This window comes from Zootoca vivipara, chromosome 4 (assembly GCF_963506605.1).
Source record: "Zootoca vivipara chromosome 4, rZooViv1.1, whole genome shotgun sequence".
In the NCBI taxonomy this organism is placed as follows: Eukaryota; Metazoa; Chordata; class Lepidosauria; order Squamata; family Lacertidae; genus Zootoca; species Zootoca vivipara.
Genome location: NC_083279.1, coordinates 40,269,231 through 40,287,583, shown reverse-complemented (window position 1 = coordinate 40,287,583; position 18,353 = coordinate 40,269,231). Strand labels below are relative to the sequence as shown.

The 18,353-nt window shown below is 40.9% G+C and overlaps 1 protein-coding gene across 2 annotated transcripts; it reads left to right on the top strand.

Moving 5' to 3' along the window:
• Nucleotide 1: 1 nt before the first annotated feature.
• APOO (apolipoprotein O) lies at nt 2-17,925 on the top strand. Of its 2 annotated transcripts, none has more exons than XM_035116131.2 (9): nt 2-76; nt 2,993-3,103; nt 3,315-3,434; nt 6,389-6,443; nt 10,222-10,317; nt 10,777-10,868; nt 12,927-13,034; nt 16,232-16,315; nt 17,534-17,925. In XM_035116131.2, exons 1-8 carry the CDS (start codon nt 68-70, stop codon nt 16,286-16,288), a joined length of 648 nt encoding a protein of 215 aa, XP_034972022.2. In that variant the 5' UTR covers nt 2-67; the 3' UTR covers nt 16,289-16,315; nt 17,534-17,925. The 2 variants fall into 2 exon arrangements, with proteins under 2 accessions (XP_034972022.2, XP_034972023.2); XM_035116132.2 differs by lacking the exon at nt 2-76 and adding an exon at nt 81-130.
• The last annotated feature ends 428 nt before the right edge of the window (nt 17,926-18,353 follow it).

Sequence of the window (18,353 nt, the reverse complement as noted above, 5' to 3'; positions counted from 1 at the left end):
AACGGCGCGTGGTTTGTGCGTCATTGCCGTCGCGCCGCACTCCAGCAGCGGCGCTGTCCTCACAGGCATGTTCAAGGTGAGAAAGTTTCACCGGTAGTTCTTGAGGAGGGAATTGAACGATATCACTGTGGTTTGTTTTGTTTCTCTTCCTCCGCCCCCCACCCCGGCTCTGATGCTGTTTCGCCGCGCGCGACTTTCGAACCGTGTGTTGTGCGCGCGCGGGGCTTTGCGCCGTTGCGGTCGGCGCCGCGCTCGTATTACCGCGCGGTTGCCATGGAAACATGCCGGTCAATCGCGGCTGTTTTTAAAAAAGGGTGTAGACGGAGGTTTGCACGCGCTGGTGTTAGCAGCCCCGCCTTCTTCAGTTTTGTCTTTTTTGTGGCCGTTTGGGCTCCGCGGGGTAGAGGTGGGGGAGCGAGGAGGACCGAAGAGTGAAGCTCCTCTAATTCCGAATCCTCCGCCCGCATACATAGGGAGCCCTCTTGGTGTTGGGCCAATACAGTACGCGGTTCAAATCACCTCTTCCCTCCCATTTAGAAAAGAATCTGAATGCGATCTGGTGCTGTCGATGCAATTAGATGTGAACCCCCTGTCAGAGTTCATTTCCTAGCAGAGTTCGTAGCAGGCTTTTTAAAACGACTAAATCGTATGCATTTTGATGGCGCTTACTCCCAAGCGAGTTTAGGATTCTACAGTAGTCTTGTGTTGTAGAGGGGCTGTTTATAGTGCAATCCTGCACACGTCAAATCAGAGGTAAATACCATTGAATTCTGTGAGACGTGCTCTCAGATAAGTACCGGTAAGTGGCTGTAGGGATGCAGCCTTAGTTCGTAGTACAACCAGAGAATCCTTAAATCACCTTCAAAGATGGAGGTTGCAGTCCTAACACTACTTCGTGTGGAGTGAACCCCATGGAATTCAGTTAGGACTTCTGAGCCCATCACATGTGATGCACAAATGTTTATTATGCCATAATAAATCCGCTGGTCTTTAAGGTGCCACAAGCCTCTTTGCTTTTGCAAGGAATACTGTAGGGGCAAACAATATAACTTTTTAAAAAGAAAAAGAAAGAGGGTCTGCCATATAATATGTATTAAAATTCACAATGCCTGCAAACCTGAGTGAAGTTTTGCTTCTGATACAGAGGGACAATGAAACTTATTTCGGATCTGTTATAGGAGTAACTACTCATCCCTCATCCGAGGAGCATTGACTGTTGATTTGTATTTTCTTAAATGTTTCAGTTTGTGTTCAGGAGTTTGAAAATACAGTACACTGTACAGTAGTTGCTAGTTTTCTAGGGTTGTACATCCTGCCTTTCTCCAGGGGGAGCTATAGGACCAAACTTTGTGAAATAGAAAGGTGTTTTGTTAGGTAATTAACAGTGTAATTGTAAAAAATAATAATCATGACCTGGTTTTTCACATAACTGTATTTTATGTAATTCATATTCCTAACCAATTAATTTGTGGAAGAAAAGTGCATATGCTCTTAACTCTTGGATTTGAAGACTTTCTTATTCTATCTTCGTTGCTAATTTAACTGCTGTGGTTTCAGTACAATCAAGTAAATACATTTTGTTGAACAAAATAAATAATTCAATGGTAGTTTTGAATATGGTTGTAAAATAGAGGTTATCAAGTGACTTCCTTGTGATAAAACACTATGCACACTAGATATTCTACGAATTAACAGTTAAAAGTATAAATTAAACTTTCTGCAAATTAAGCATTTGCAGGGTTTTGTGTTCTACATTATAATCATATGCATGTTTACAGAAAAAATCCCCCTCTCCAACTTCAGTGGTGCTTAATTCCAAATAAGAGTGCACTGGATGGCAACCATAGAAAACCTGATGAAGATTGAAGTGTTGTTTTATTTTAGGCATCTGTTTATTTTAAGAGAACATGTTACTGATGGTATAATTTCTATTTGAAATGTTCACTTAAATTCAGCAATGCCGTGTGGGAGCTCAAGTATGCACATAAAGTTTCTCTCTCCCAAGTGTTCTCTCTCTCCCACCCCCAACCCCGTCCAGTTTATTGTGGTAGAAAGAATAGCTCTAGTCTAGACAAACAAGGATGGGCACACACTGCTTTTCTTTCTCTAAGTGATGCCTGACCATGTAGCAGCTCTATATTTGTATTGCTCTGAATATGGGTGGCTTAAAATCCTTGGAAGAGTGATACAGATTGTACAGTGGTACCTTGGGTTACAAACGTATCAGGTTACAAACGCTTTAGGTTACAAACTCTGCTAACCCAGAAATAGTACCTCAGGTTAAGAACTTTGCTTCAGGGTGAGAACAGAAATCGTGCTCCTGCGGCGCGGCAGCAGCAGGAGGCCCCATTAGCTAAAGTGGTGCTTCAGGTTAAGAACAGTTTCAGGTTAAGAAAGGACCTCCGGAACGAATTAAGTTCTTAACCAGAGGTACCACTGTAGTCCTTATGCCATCAGACATTTATATAATTTGTGTGCTCTATTCATCTTGCCTCGTTCCTAAATTTATTGTAGCAAACATGTTGGTACAGTATTGGCATTTACAGATCATTGCCAAAGAAGCTAATTTCCCTAACCTCTGAAGGTTAGTATGTTCTCTTCTTTGGTAATTATTATTTATAACTATAAACAATTACAGAAATGATGGACAGTTTCATTTCTGATGGCAGCTGAGTGTCAGGAATTGAAAGCACAGCTTTTCAAGCTAGATTTCCATGGAAGCTTATCAGAAATTACTGATTTGCTTCCACTGTGCTCCAGTTCAGGCTTAACTGAAAACAGAAATGTTATTGACATGCTATCCTCAAGAAATGCAAACAAAAATACTGAAAAAAATGTAGATTGGTAACAGTGGACAGGGTTCTCTAACTATACACTTCTGATAAGCACCCTCATTTTTTTTATTTGCATGTATATTAGGCGTATGGGATGTACAATGTACAATATAATTCCACTTGAGCCCATAAAATACAAATGTTTTCATAATATTTAGGTAAAGCAATTGATGGCTGCTCCTGCTAGCTTAAGCTTCCTTGCTGTACAAGTTTATGCTGCTGCTCCTGAGAAAGATGCATCTAAAAAGAACTTACTGAAAGTTGATGAGGTAAGAGTCTGTTGTCTTTGTAAACGATTGTTTTTGGTTAGCCAGCACCCAGTTTCAATGTGACCATTCCTAATTACGAAGGTTTCTCTTCCTGGGGTTCAATTATTATTCGTACACATTGATGTCTTGAAGTGATGCAGTACTACTTAATGTTTATTATTTGGAATAATTTGATAATAGGAAGTAATTTTGTGTTTTCTGCTGTTCACAGCTTTCACTCTATACTAGTCCATCACCAAAATCAAAGTATGTGGAAGATACACATACACAGTTGGAGGAAGGTATCAGTTATGTGCGGCAATCTTTGGAGCCATACACAGCCTGGTTTCAGGTATAGCACTATGTAATATCATGTCATTGAGAGTCCTGGCAACTGATGAATTCATACTAGTGTGAAGATCTCATTCCAGAAATTCCCATGAGTAGAACCAGTTCTCCTGCATACTAACTGTTGATACAGACTTCCCCATATCATCATTTTGCCAAGATATGTTGTCTTGAAGTAATTCTACCATTTTCTAAATACAGATTTGCCTGACAAGCTATCTGACCTCGTTTTTGTCTGGTTTCAGACACAAATTGAGTGTTAACAAATGTTACTTAGCTCTTGTAACGAATCTGCTTGAAAATGCCCAGCTTGTTCTTTGTTGAAGGAAGTTCTCTTAATGGAGTTTTCGGGTTGTAAGCTGAGGGGTACAGTTAATAGGAACTTTATAGAGTTTAAATTCATAATGAGACTAAGCTTTAACTGTTAATTATTTCAGATTGTGGAGATGCAAGTATAAGAATTTCACAAGCAGGTTGCAGTCCAGATAAGCTAATGGCCAGTGCATTTACATTTTAATCTCCCAGTCTTGTTACCGAAGCTTCCATACACCCCTCTGGTTTTAGGGCCCCCCAAGACCACCTGCAATTTGGTGGTGCTAGTAGATTTTTTTAAACAGGGTTGTGCGCCGGATTTGGTCAAGGCCTGAGGCAGGGAAAAGGTTGGAGCCCACTGCCAGAGTTTTCTTCCTGCAGGGTGCCCCTTTGCTAGCAGCTTTTGTGGGGCAATTATAAAGCAGTGCACCACCAAATTGACACCCCTGCTCTCTGCTTCCTTCCTCTGCCTCTCATGGCTGTATGTTTAATTAGGCTTTGGTGTTGTTGTTTTTAACCAAATAAACATAAGCCCTACACCTGAACTACTTTGGGGCCAGTTCCAGGGTGGTGCAGGTGGTTCTGGATGGAGTGTCCTGGTTTGGGACCCGGTGATTGTGGTCATGGCTGATGGGGCTGTGTACAGCCCTGTTTTTTTAACCTACCTTTAAAAACTAAGCCGACACATGCCATGTTCCAGTAATATCCTGCTTGTGGTTCAGGTTGTCCTGGTTTAATTTGCAGCTGTGGCATCATTCTTGGTACCACTTCCATGTTGCTTCCTGGTTGTGAGTATTACAGAGAACAGTGGCATCTGGTGAAAATTTTCTTCTTCTTCTTTGTCAACCTTTACAAGTATAAGCCATCATAAAACATCCACATATAAAATTTTAAAATCTATACAAATAAACAGCCATGTAAAATATATAATAACAAGGACTTTCATTGGGATTTCTCTATGAAAATTGTCATAGGGGGAACAGCTGGGGCCAGAGGCATCAGCTTGCAAGGGCGATGGGACGGCACATCACACGTGTGATATTGTGACATCCTGATGTTGCGTGCATGAACATCGTGCCTTCTTCTCTAAGCTGAGTAGAAGCTTCCCAGGCTCTGGGAAGGAGGCACCAGGGTTCTGATAGAGTGCTGGAGCCCTCCTGCCTCCTTCTCAAAGCCAGGATGGCTCTTGGACATATGAGCATCACACCTCCCACCCTAAGCTGGGCAGAAGCTTCCCAGGCTTTGGGAAGGAGGCGCATGGGGAACATTTAGGGGACTAGCCTTGTCCCCCTACACCACTGGGTGGGAGGTGCACTGTAGTGCTTGTGCGGGATTTGATCTCTTTCACCCCCATCATTCTACCCGGACACTGAGGTCCAGCGCCGAGGGCCTTCTGGTGGTTCCCTCGCTATGAGAAGCCAAGTTACAGGGAACCAAGCAGAGAGCCTTCTTGGTAGTGGCACCCACCCTGTGGAATGCCCTACCACCAGAGGTCAAAGAGAACAACAATTACCAGACATTTAGAAGGCATCTTAAGGCAGCCCTGTTTAGGGAAGCTTTTAATGTTTGATGGATTTCTGTATTTTAATATTTTGTTGGAAGCCGCCCAGAGTGGCTGGGAACCTAGCCAGATGGGCAGGGTATAAATAATAAATTATTATTATTATTATTATTTGTTCCCACCCTGGCTAAGAAGTCAGGGGAAAGCAGCAGCCAGGACATTTGAGCATTTTGGCTTCCTAAAGTCTCCTCTTGCCTTCCATATCAGAAAAAGTGAGAAGTGAGGGAAGCTACCTCAGTCAGGATTCAGGAAATGCTTCCCCAAAGAGAGCTCCTCTTCCCCCTCCTCATGAGGTCAGTCTGATGAGTAGAGTGAGACATGAGCTTCCATGAGTTGTAACGTTACAGCAATAGAGGAAGGGGCTAGAGCTAGTGCAGTTTTCTGCTCCCCCACCCAAATCACACACATGCTGATTATTTTGTAACACTTAAGAAGGCCCTAGGTTGCCATGGTTGGATTAGTATGACAGAAGATGTGCCATAGGCCCCCAATGTTAGACAGTACAAGTGACAGGACTATTTAGAGACACCTAGAAGTGAGGAATCACTAGCTTAAATTCTTTCCTGTGTGTGTTAGACATTCTGTACCCAGGATGTCCTACAGGTAGATTGGAATCTACTGGTAGATCCCCGGGAGGTTTTGGTAGATCGCGGTCGATCACTGGGTCCCTTTCCTTAGTGTAGGTAAAATAGAATCTGGCTTTGCCCCATCACTCTGCCCTCCATTGTTGCACGATCTGCAGAAGGGAAGACCGAGTTTACTCAGTGAGGCTGTATGTTTCCCCAAAAACCGGGCCTTTCCTCCTCCTTTAAAAAAAAAGCTCAACAAATTTGACCTGAACCCCAAAATTCTGTAAGTAGATGCAGTCTCTTAGGAGTTGGCTACCCCTGCTCTATATCAATCAAGCCTGGTGTTACCGGGCATCCTACAACACAGTATAATATGATATATGGAGATATAATCTATATAGAAACCATTTTTAATTGCTTTGGAATACCTGTGATGCCACTAGGTGCTTACAAATGGCTTCGTGATCTTCTTTGATGAAAAACAGTAGCAATTATCACTGTTGTTCCCATCTCTAGGGTTTTTCTGACAAAGCCATGCCCAAAATAGAAAAAGCAGCTGAATATGGCAGAGGTAAGATCCATTGATAGTTCCTACAACTAAATCAGATGTGGTTAAGTAGTAGCAAGATTATAAAAACAGTTTTACATAATCTGTATGATTGCAGCTGTATTGAACATTGCTAAAGCAGCTGCCTCATTCTGCTCAGGGGGAAGCTAGCCATGTAAGCTGCTTATTTCTGCCCACTTAAAGGTCTCATTTATTATAGGCACATCACACCAAAGGTTACCCATAATGAGATCCTGTGAGGGCCTAGTCATACTGAGCCCATTACAGTGGTTGTTTTGTTGTCAGTATGCCGATTATAATTAACACAAAAGGCTTCCACCTTTTTTACTGCAACTTTCAAATCTTTGCCTAAGTTGTGCAGGAATGTACTTTTCTCAGCTTACTGTAGTTTGTCACTGCAGGGCTTAATTCTCTCCTCTCCAAGAACATTATGGCAATGATGGGTCTGATACACAACAAGGAAAGGCTGGGAGATGGGAGGCATTTGGGGGCAACAAGATATCTGAATTCTGTGTTAAGCCTATGTTGAAATAATAGGTTTTGATGCTCCTATACCTGTACTGAAGCATTAGAAGATATGCAGCCTTGGGTTCTCTTTCTCTCTGTAAAGGAACTCCGGTCTTTTCAGCATTTCCTGTTTAAACAAGGAAATGTTTCTGTTCTTTATTGTCACGACTTTCTAGATGTGCATTGTATTTCTCCATCTTGGCTGTACAGTGAGGCGAGGCACCAGTTAATTGCTGCATATTTATTTGCTGCAATGTATTTGGTTTTACTGGAGCGTATTAGGCTCGGAACAATGTGGTTATAAGCAGATAAGAGACCTATTAAAAGCAAAACAAAGGTCTTCCTTATGCTGTTTCAAATAATGGTCAAACAAGAAATGGTCAAACAAGGATTCAGTGAAAATGTAAAACAAAAGATCTCAAAATGCATCTCTTCAGGGGCATAATGCACTTTGGACTTGGAACCATAAGCTAATAGTTAATAGGTTATACAAAACAAAAGGATATTTATTTAGATAACACCACCGAGGATCAAATTAGACCTTAACATGGTGTTGTCTGTAATGATCTTTTTACAAAAATGAACTATGGGAACTATGGTTTCTAACCCTTCCCTCCATGCCATTTTCTTGCTACCTTCCCCACCCTGTGTCTTTTGCCCCTGCTGGAAACAGTATAATCATATACTACCTGTCCATGTATGTCATTAAAAAAATAAAACTTCTTAAGCTAAAAGAATCCTATGCTTTTTCTCAAACTGTTTAAATGATTTAAAAAATAGAAAGAATAATGAAATCCACCGCTGGGCAGTACTTTCATTAAAGGTAAAGGGACCCCTGACCATTAGGTCCAGTCGCGGACGACTCTGGGATTGCGGCACTCATCTTGCTTTATTGGCCGAGGGAGCCAGCATACAGCTTCCGGGTCATGTGGCCAGCATGACAAAGCCACTTCTGGTGAACCAGAGCAGCGCACAGAAACGCCGTTTACCTTCCCAATGGAGCGATACCTATTTATCTACTTGCATTTTTGAACTGCTAGGTTGGCAGGAGCTGGGACCGAGCAACGAGAGCTCACCCCGTCACGGGGATTCGAACCGCCGACCTTCTGATCGGCAAGCCCTAGACTCGGTGGTTTAACCCACAGCGCCACCCGCATCCCGGTACTTTCATTAGGACCAGCCAAAATTGTGGCAAGTTCTCAAAAACACTTCATTTAGGTTACGTTTGCTTTTTTAAAATGTAGAGAAATGAAAGAGAGAATATTTATCACTTAATACGTTGCTCTAACTTCAAAAGTAGCAGTTCCCTTTACTCTCCCCAAATTACTCTGGCCCGCTGTTTTAGGGCTTAGTTCATAAATGATTGTCAATTCCAGGGCTGCAGCTGACTAATCATGGATGATAGAAAGGCAGTCCTGTGCTTTGTATAACAGAACAGAATGCTTACTGCATATGTATTTTTAAAGGGTTTATGCTGGAGAAAATTGCTCATAAAAATAAGCTACACCCTGAGGAATCGTCCCTTATTGCTGTAGCAATACAGTAATACCCTGTTTGATACCAGATAGGGTCGAAAAATGGTAAATAATTGTACATTTCTGAATCATAGCATTGTAGAATTGGAAGGAACCCTGAGGTCATCTTGTCCAACCCCTTGCAATGCAGGAATCTCATCTAAAGCATCCCTGACAGTTGGCCATCCAACCTCTGCTTAAGAACCTGCAATTAAGGAGAGCCTACTACCTTTCAACAGGTGCATTCCACAGTTGAGTGGCTCTTACTGTCAGAAAGTTCTTCCTGATGTTTAGTGGGAATCTCCCTTCTTGTGACTTGATCCATTGGTTCAGGTCCTAGCCTCAAGAGCAGGAGAAAACAAGCTTGCTCCATCTTCCATGTGACAGCCCTTTAGATATTTGAAGATGTCCTGTCATTAAAAAACAACAACCCTGTAACTGTTAGTGATTAAGAGAGAATTGTGCTTGGATTAGTCTGTTGTAGCAAAAATCGGCAAAGAATATTGTAGCTCCTGAAAGGCTACAATAGAACCCCATTTGCTGTATGCATACCTGTGCCTCTTTAGCTGTTTATGTTTATCTTTGTTTTGCTAGCTTATTGCCAGTTTTGATCTTTTTTACTTTTTTGAATATTTCTGTCTTCTGCATGCTCATAGTCCATCTCTGCCCCGTGCATTGCTTAGCCTTCTAGTCTCACTTTGCAATAGCAGAGCAGGATTGGAGGAGTGCATTAGAGACTAAGGCATTGGTTCTGATTTTTGAAAGTATTAATTTCATTTACTCAAGAACTCTCAATCAAACAGCACATTCACATTTGCTCTGCAACTAGATGTCCATTCTAGTAGCACAAAGAGGACAAGGTGGAAGCTCCATAGTGCTCACTGGGTCCTGCAGAGATCTTTTGGGCAAATGGCTACTCTTACAACTTTTCTTTTAATTCTTATACTCTTAGCTCAATCTTTTGGTTATGTGACACAGTCTTGATTGCAGATATTCTTTGGATTGCAAGATCAACTTGGAATGTTTTTTGAGCTTGCAAGATTCTTGCAGCATCTTTCAGATTCCCATCTGAATGCTTCTAGGTTTCAGGGTTTCAAGGTCTTTTCTGACTACATGACTCAAAGGCCATAATCTCTGTCCTTATCACAGTGCCTTTAGGGTCTAGCCAAATTGGCTCTGTTGTTCTGGAACATGCAGTTTCATCCCCAAGGAATGTTGTTTTTCTTTATTCTGGTGTTTTTCTTAAAACAAAGTCCTGTTTATAGCTGTGTGCAACTGGATCTTGTTTTCCCTCACTTTGGCAACCTTGCACAGCCACATTTCCAAAAATTCACCCATCCCCTATTCATACAAATTAGAATCGATTAAATTAAAAAATATTAGTAAGTGTAACAGTGTATATGATTATATTCACAGAACTTTCAGATTCATTTTGCAAATTAAAATCTGGCTTGATAAGGTGTGTGACAGGTGCCAAAAACCTGGGTAGAGCCAGGTTCAAATCCCAACATTGCCTCTCATACTAACCCACCTCATAGAATTGTTTTGAGAATAAAATGTGGGGAAGCTATGTATGCTGTCCTGAGCTCCTTGGAGGAAAAGTGGGATATAAGTGGATATTTAAAGTTGCTTGTAGTTGTAACCAATTATTTGTAGTTGGAAAAATAAGTGCAAATAATACTTTTAAATTTAATTGAAATTCTGAAAATATATACATACTACATGGCATGTAATATGCTGTGGTCTGATTTTTATTTTAGAAGGCTACGAACTTCTCAAAACCCCACCTCCAGGATTTTATCCAAGGCTTGGTGTCATAGGTTTTGCTGGTATTGTTGGCTTGTTTCTGGCTAGAGGTATGTGATAGTTTACAATTCCCCCCTTCAATTTCTAGGTGATAATTTTCTCTTTCATTGACATAAATATTGATGTGCAATGGAGATTTAGCTATCTTTTTAATGTGTTGAATCCTCATAATTGTAGAGAAGAATTTGGAATTATGTGGGCAGCAGGATCTGCTAAAGGCTCGGAAGCCAGGCATGAGTTCCTTAGTAGTCAGTATATCTATGTTCTTTGCGATTCCAGTTTTCAAATTCTAACCCACTAAACTATTATGTCTAATCAGATCCCATTGCTTAAACACTCATCTCCAGATCTACTTTCTGTCAAAAGGACAGGTATCTATAACAAAATATTGTGCCATTTGGATAGCTTAGGCTGGCTGAAAAAAATGTGTTATAATGTGTGGATCACCTTGTTCAGCACATCATTTGTTTTATACAGACATGAAAAGTAATGTATATTCTTTGGTGCAGGTTCCAAAATAAAGAGGTTGGTGTATCCAGCAAGCTTCATGGGGATTGGTGCCGCTCTCTACTACCCGCAGCAAGCCATTATCCTTGCCAAGGTTAGTACTGTGGGAAATCACACAGTTCCTATTTGTATAGCTTTAAATATGGCTTGCATATAGCAAATGCTCATTTGCTGTTGTATGTACAGTGGTACCTCAATTTAAGAACAGTCTGGTTTAAGAACTATTCGGTTTACAAACTCCGCAAAACCAGAAATAGTGTCCCAGTTTGAGAACTTTACCTTGGTCTAAGAATGGAATCCGAACGGTGGAAAGGCACCGGCGGTGGGAGGCCTCATTAGGGAAAGCATGCCTCGGTTTAAGAACGGACTTCTGGAACAGATTAAGTTCATAAACCAAGGTACCACTGTACTTTGTTTTAAAGGCAAGCACAGCTTATTTCTTATAAAAGCCTGCATTACTAATACATGCAGTCTAAAATGCTGGAATGACACAACATAGGGTAGTCTACTTATTTTGGTGTCTTTGTGTCAGCTAGGCAGGTTTTAAGGTTTTGCGGTGTTGCTGTATGAATTATCAGTGATCAAAAGCCTTGTTTCCACACTGCTATTCCCCTTAGGATAGCCTTAGAACTCGTAGAAGAGTCCTAGGTATGTATTTTTCTTAAAATTGACTCTTGGTTGAGTGAATTCTTGTGGTTACTTGTTCATGTGAAATAATTCACTCTCATCCATTGACAATGGGGTAGTTATCCTCCTTATCATAAGTAAAGCTGAAGAAGCAGCTGTTTTTATGCCCTCTCTAATTGTGTAAACCAGTGCTTTTTCTCTAGAAAAATAGGTGCTGGTGTTCACCATGAAGTTGTTACAGTATGTTTCACACATTTTAACCAAAAAAAAGAGGAGGTGCCGGTACTGCGTACCATTGAGTAGCCCCGGGGGCACTGGTGTAAACCCATCCCTCTCAGGTGTATTTGAAACAATTAAGTCCCACATTTAATGTGTTTGAAGCACAGAACAATGCTATATGGAATGAGTACTGAAAGTAATATGCTTTGAAGTACAAAGATATGGAGTACAGATGGAGCACAGCACAGGTTGTTTACAAGCTGGTGGCTTAGCCTTAAATTAATGATTAATGAGGGTTCTTGCATATCATTTTTTGCAGCTGAAGTTTTGAGCAGATTTTTTCTAGATTTATCTTTGACCTTTCTTTAAGGCTAACTAGTAGTCATCATATGCTTCTTTAAGTATTTTTCTAGCCAACCTCTGCATTTTGTAAGGCTGGCGTTCTTATACAGCTTGTGTGGTTTCCGTCACAGTGTTCCATTGTGCCAGAAGCAGTTTAGTCGCGCTGGCCGCATGACCCAGAAAGCTGTCTGCGGACAAACGCCGGCTCCCTCGGCCTGAAAGTGAGATGAGTGCCGCACCCCATAGTCGCCTTTGACTGGACTTAACTGTCCAGGGATCCTTTACCTTTACCTTTTTACTGGATTTGATCCAGTAAAATAAATTGAATAAAGGAACTTCATGAATGTAAAGTTTGCCACCATATGTACCACCACATCCCTTAGAAACCTCTAAAAAGACTGCCTTGACAGTGTGGGATGGGGTTGCAGTGAGGAGCAGGGTACAGGAGCGTTTTCTTACATTAGCTACTTTTAGTTATTTTGGGAAGTTAACAGCATTGCTCAAGAAGGCCCCTGAATCTCCTCCTTTGCTGGGGGTGCTACTGTGTTGGGATGGGGGGCAGCAGGGGCCTGGAAAATTTCCTTCCATAAACCAACTTAATCTGCCAATATCTTTAGCACTGACATTTTTCTTGCAAGAACAGCTTTTTTAAAATGTTGGTAATTGTGAATATCTGTTCCATTGCTACAGTAGTTTGGTTAAGCTCATAGAAATGATGTTGTCCTTCTTCAGAGGGCTCCAGGCCTGTACTGCATGGATAGCAATTGATCTTCCCTGCTGTTACTGGGCTGGGTCAATATTTTGTTGTAATGGCCTATGGCTAGATACGATAAAAGTAATTCAACTAGCACTTCTTCATAATGCTTGTAAAGTTTTTTTAAAAAAAACAAACTTAAAAATAAAAATGCACAGTGTTTTAAGTGGATGTTAATGTGACTGTTATGAAATCTCTGATTTCTGAAAGGTAACTGGTTCTCAGATGTATGACTGGAGTCTGCAAGCCTACATAAATATAGAATCTCTCTGGAAAGATCCTCCCAAAAAGAAAAAATCTGCAAAAGCCAGTGACAAGGTATGGCATTTGAGAGTTTGTTGTGCTGTAGGTGCGTCTCTGTTCTTGGCAGTTTTGTTTTGAACTGCTGTGTTCTTTTTTCTATGCTATTCTGCTTATGCTTTTAGAGCACCAGAGCTGTGCAGGGATAAGTCAAATTAGTCCCATAATTTCAAGTACTGTACCATGCTGTTGTTCCCAGCGTTCGAAACTCCCATTGTTCCAGGCGTGTTTTGCGAAAGGGATTTTCATTAGCGCAAGCAGTTTCTGAGCTGTGGGTGCAGTACTGCGCCTAAGATTTCAGATTAAAACTGCAGAGTGGAAGGAAGGGAGGACCTTTTTCTGCCTCCCCACTTCCAGCTACTCTCTGAAGACTGGAGAAGAGACCCTCTTTAAGAATCTTAGGGGGGCGGGCTAGGGAAGCATGGCTTTGTTTTTTGCAGTCTTCAGATGAAGACTAGACCATGTGAAAAATGAACATAAGATTTTAGCTGGAATTCATTCATTTTCAGCTTTGTATTCTTGTTATAAAAAGTGCACCTAGACATTCCATTGTTACACCCATGATCTAGATTAAAGGTGCCATTTAGCTCCTAGCTTTCATATCTCAGTTTCTAACACTGGTTGCTCCTACTTTCATGTACTCATAATTAGGAAATGCAGCACACTAGAAATGCCGGGACTCAGGTGGGGCTGTGGTCTAAACCACAGAGCCTAGGGCTCGCCGACCAGAAGCTTGGCGGTTTGAATCCCCACAATGTGGTGAGCTCCCGTTGTTTGGTCCCAGCTCCTGCCCACCTAGCAGTTTGAAAGCACGTCAAAGTGCAAGTAGATAAATAGGTACCGCTTCGGCAGGAAGGTAAACGGCGTTTCTGTGCGCTGCTCTGGTTCACCAGAAGCGGCTTAGTCATGCTGGCCACATGACCTGGAAGCTGTCTGTGGACAAACGCCGGCTCCCTCGGCCTTTAGAGCGAGATGAGCGCTGCAATCCCAGAGTCGGACACGACTGGACCTAACAGTCTGGGGTACCTTTACTAGAAATGCTATGCTGTTATAGGTTTGGGATTCAAGCAGCATGCTACTGCTGCTCTTAAATTATGTTTAATGGGAGATGCCGTGTAATATGCCATTTGAATCTTCTACATAGTATGCTGCTCATTCTTCAGGTTTGCATGTTTATGCACTAGTTTTTTGCAGAAACAGGCTACAATCCTCTACATCATCAAAATTGTAGCTAGCTTTCAGAGATGTCAGTGGCATTTTTCAAGTTCTTATATGCTTCTGCTGTTAATTGCATCATATCCTTCCCTAACCTAATTCCTCTCTTGTTCCTTTTGGTTAAACTACCTCAACAAGTTAATTTCAGTTGATGGTTTCTGACTCGCTGTTGGCCCCTTGAAATCCATGGATTTGTTAGTGATGACGGCCTTCAATCTATTTGTTTCAGTGGGTTTAGTCTGGGTTTGACAGAGTTGGATAGAACTCTTAAAAAAAATATTTTAAATACCTTATTGAAACAGTACTTCAACATTGCAAAAATAAACAAACAACAATGCAATGCAATGCAATAACAAAGGGCAAACAAACAAGAAAAAACATCACATATTCCTTGGACTGCCATCATCCCACTATGTTTTCTTGGCTTCATTTTCGATTTCACACTTTGTATTATCGCTTCTTAATTTTAATTATCACTTAATTTATTCGTATTCCATATTGTCCTGCAAGGTTCAGTCTAGATTCGTCAAAGCATTTAAATTTTTACAATGTATCTGTAAATATTCTTTAAAGACAGTCCATTCTTTATTTAATCTGTTTTGAATCATCTCTTATACTTCTAGTCATTTTGGCTAGTTCTGTATATTCTATCATCTTCACCTGCCAGTCTAATTTGGTGGATATCACTTCTCCTTTCCAATTTTTTGCTATCAAAAAAGTTGGCTAGAACTCAGTATTACCAAGTAACAAGAAGTGGGGGCAGGGCAGGGGTATTCAGGCTTTTAAAAGGGCATGCATTTTTTTTGAAGTAATTCAAACGTATGAAAGGTTTCAAGCTATCCAGTCCACGGCTTCTTACTTGTGTTTTTGTTTAACATCTAAGCGTATGACAGTGAGAACCCACTTTCAGTGCAAGGGCCACAGTCCTTTCTTGGCAACTCTCTAGGGGCCACATGCCATTGGTCGACAGGACCAGAAGCAAAAGTGGACAGAGCAATGAATGTAAACTTTGCCTTTGTGAAATGGTCTAGTTCAAACACAGGTTCACACACCCCTCCCCATCCTCCTTCCAGGCAGGCAAGACAATATCAGAATTCAAGACATCATTCTGGCCAGGCAAAAACCCTTGTGGAGAGTACAAAACAAGGCTGGGAGGGGGGGTGGCTTGGAGAGAGACCCAAGGACAAGAGAGAAGCCTGGAGGGCCACACTTGCCTCCTGGGCCTTTGGTAACCTCACCCCGGCATACGATATTCTGTGCCCTTCTAAGTCACAAATCAGAATATAACTGTGCAGGGTCTATCAGGAAGAAGAATTTATGTACACAGGCAGGAGTTATTACGCTGATGGGGTGTCTGGTCCTCCACCCCCCGTATCAACAGTGTGTTTCTAAAATGTCCCAGCTGAGGAGACAACAACTTGCTTTCAGAAGATGAGATTCTCTCATGAGGTCATAGCTGCCAAGTTATCCCTTTTTTTAAGGGATTTTCCCTTATGCTGAATAGGCTTCCTCGCGAGAAAAGGGAAAACTTGGCAACTATGCATGAGGTTAAAGTCTCCACAACAAACATGGATTGCCTAATGAAAATGTACCCATCAGAATTAAACTTTCCTAGAAACATAGAGATTCTTCCCCCCCCTCTTTAATATTGCAATTTGCCCTAGGTACAGAAACATTGAACAAGCCAGACTCTTCGTACTCCAGGCATCTGTTTTCACTCAAGGATATTTTGCAAGTGTGATCGCTTTTGTCCAGAGGATGGACTAAGAAATCAGCTCCTCTGCCGTACCTGGGCAGAGTTATGCCCAGATCCAGAGTTATGCCCAGGCTTTACTAAAGGACCCCAAAATACATACTGAGGAGAAACTAACATTAGATCATCCTTTAGAGATGGTATATGCCCAAAGACTATGGAATCTAATAATCAAATACTTTATTTTGTGGAGGCAATATGTTTTGATAAAAATTATTAAAACTTCAATCTGTGGTGTCTTTTTAAGGGTGATGCAGATAGTGACAAAACAGCAAAAGTACAAGAAGAAAAAGCAATAAAATAGAATTGTCTATGGCTTCTCAATGAAGAGGTAAGATGCACTAACTATTCCATGGCTCCCATGAGAAAAATAAGAATAGCCCTAAAAGTAAAGCTGGATTAGTTGTTAAGTTTTTTTTTTAATTCTTCTGGCTCCAAATACATAATTTACTCAAATAGAACACTTGAGTGATGCAATTTTAAAGCTATTTGCTGTTTTTATTACTTGTGTTATCTCTCCTGACCATTCCAAAGGTATGGTAATGTGCATAATATTTAACTACAGCAATTATATGTTTTCAAAGGCTTAGAACTTTGTAAAATATAAAGCAAGCTGGGGGTTTATCTCTAGAGCACCAGTTTGCAAACTCTGCTTAGGTGCATAGCTGAGTGGCAGAAAATCATGCTTTGAAATCCATGTTTGGAATAAAACAGTAAATACATTTCTGAAAGTACCAGTAATGTATTGGCTTGCACCTCTCTATAGCTATGGTTCCTGTTCCCTCTTTGCAGGAGGAAGAAAAACTAATAAAATAGCTCCATTACTTCTCACTTGGCACATTAATTTGAAGCCCTTCTGCCATATGTTCCCTCCAAGGGAGATGCGGAGAGTGTGGACATGAGAAAAATACTTCTCAGCAATGGCTCCCCACTTATGGTATACTCTCTCCAGGCAGTCAAATTACTTTTCTTTAGGTGGTAGGCCTTTGGTTTTTAATTATGTCTGGCCTTTATCAGTGGGCGTGATGTTTTAGTCCTTTTTTTCAAAAATATGAATCAGTTTTAGATTTTAGTGTATTGTAGTTTATGCTGACTTTAATGTATTATTAATTTTTTTGTTGTAAATGCATTGAGATTTTGTAATGAAAAACAACTAATAAGTTTGATAAATAATAATCATTTCAGAGTTTTCTAGAAGGGAAATCAGATTACTTGAAAATTGGACAGTTGCTGGCTAATGTGAAAGATTATGTTATCTATAGAGTTGTTTTCTATGCACTAACAGCAAGAAAACTATGGGCTACTTTTTGGATCCTACCTCAAACAGTGTTGACTAAACATTTTGGGGAACGTAACAGTTTTTTAAAAAGTTTTGAGAACTTGCAGTTCTGTTAAACTTATTGTTGGATAATCCCCCCCCCTCAAAAAAAAAAAAACCAACCACCACCACACACACTCCTGCTGCTTGGAATAGTTTTTGTTTCCAAAAACAGGCAAAATTCTTGACTGACTGCAAAAACTTACATTATAACCTTTCTTTTGAATACAGGTGGATTGAGAGCCTGCAGGAGATCAACAGTTTTCTAAAAAAAGAACAGATTCTGTGTTGACTATGAGTACATTTTGTCTGTGGTTTGGCTCAACAAGAACACGACATACAATCTGTCTGAAAGCATCGTATCTGGATCTAAAGGGTCACAGTCCTGTTATTTGCCAGCTTTGGACTTTAGGTCAGAGTTCAGCAAGATTACTCATAGATTTTGTCAGGACCTCAGTCTATGTCTGCAACCCTGAGCCCTGCTTACAAGGAAGTACTGGACTTAATGGGACTTAATTCTAAATAATTGCTTGTAACTGTCCTGCAAGTTGAGTCTCGGAACTCCTCTGTCTGTTGTTACTATTTATAGGCTTAATTAAAATGAATGCCTGATTTCCCCCTTATGTTTGGTCATTTAATCAGCATCCATATATTAATCAGAATAAATTATATTCTTGGTCAGAACAAAGCTTAATTGTGTTACGGCTGGTGGTGGAGAAGCTAAATAACATATGAGCATTAAAGTTGTGCCCAGCAGTAGGCTAGCAAACTTGACAAAAGGCTCAGAAATACAATGGCCTTGTCTCTTCTCTGCGCCTTTCCCTTCCCCCTCCAAATCAAACTTTTCTGGATGACGAAGGTCAGTGGGAAGTGCATAATGGAATGTCTGTGAGATTCCCTCTATAGATGGATGGGAACAGAACTCTTTGTTTTTCTTTAGGGTTTTTTCCTTGCCTGAATGCACAGCTCAGTAAGGGTCAGAATGCTGTGCTGGTGAGAACTAGCTATAGCATAGCTAATGACTTCTGATCAGCCACTCAGGAAGGAGAAC

What these genes read in the sequence shown, in the direction of transcription:
- APOO (XM_035116131.2), top strand. An exon ending in AAGCCATTATCCTTGCCAAG is followed by an intron (nt 10,869 to 12,926) that starts GTTAGTACTGTG and finishes GATTTCTGAAAG; the next exon opens with GTAACTGGTTCTCAGATGTA. An exon ending in CTGCAAAAGCCAGTGACAAG is followed by an intron (nt 13,035 to 16,231) that starts GTATGGCATTTG and finishes TGTCTTTTTAAG; the next exon opens with GGTGATGCAGATAGTGACAA.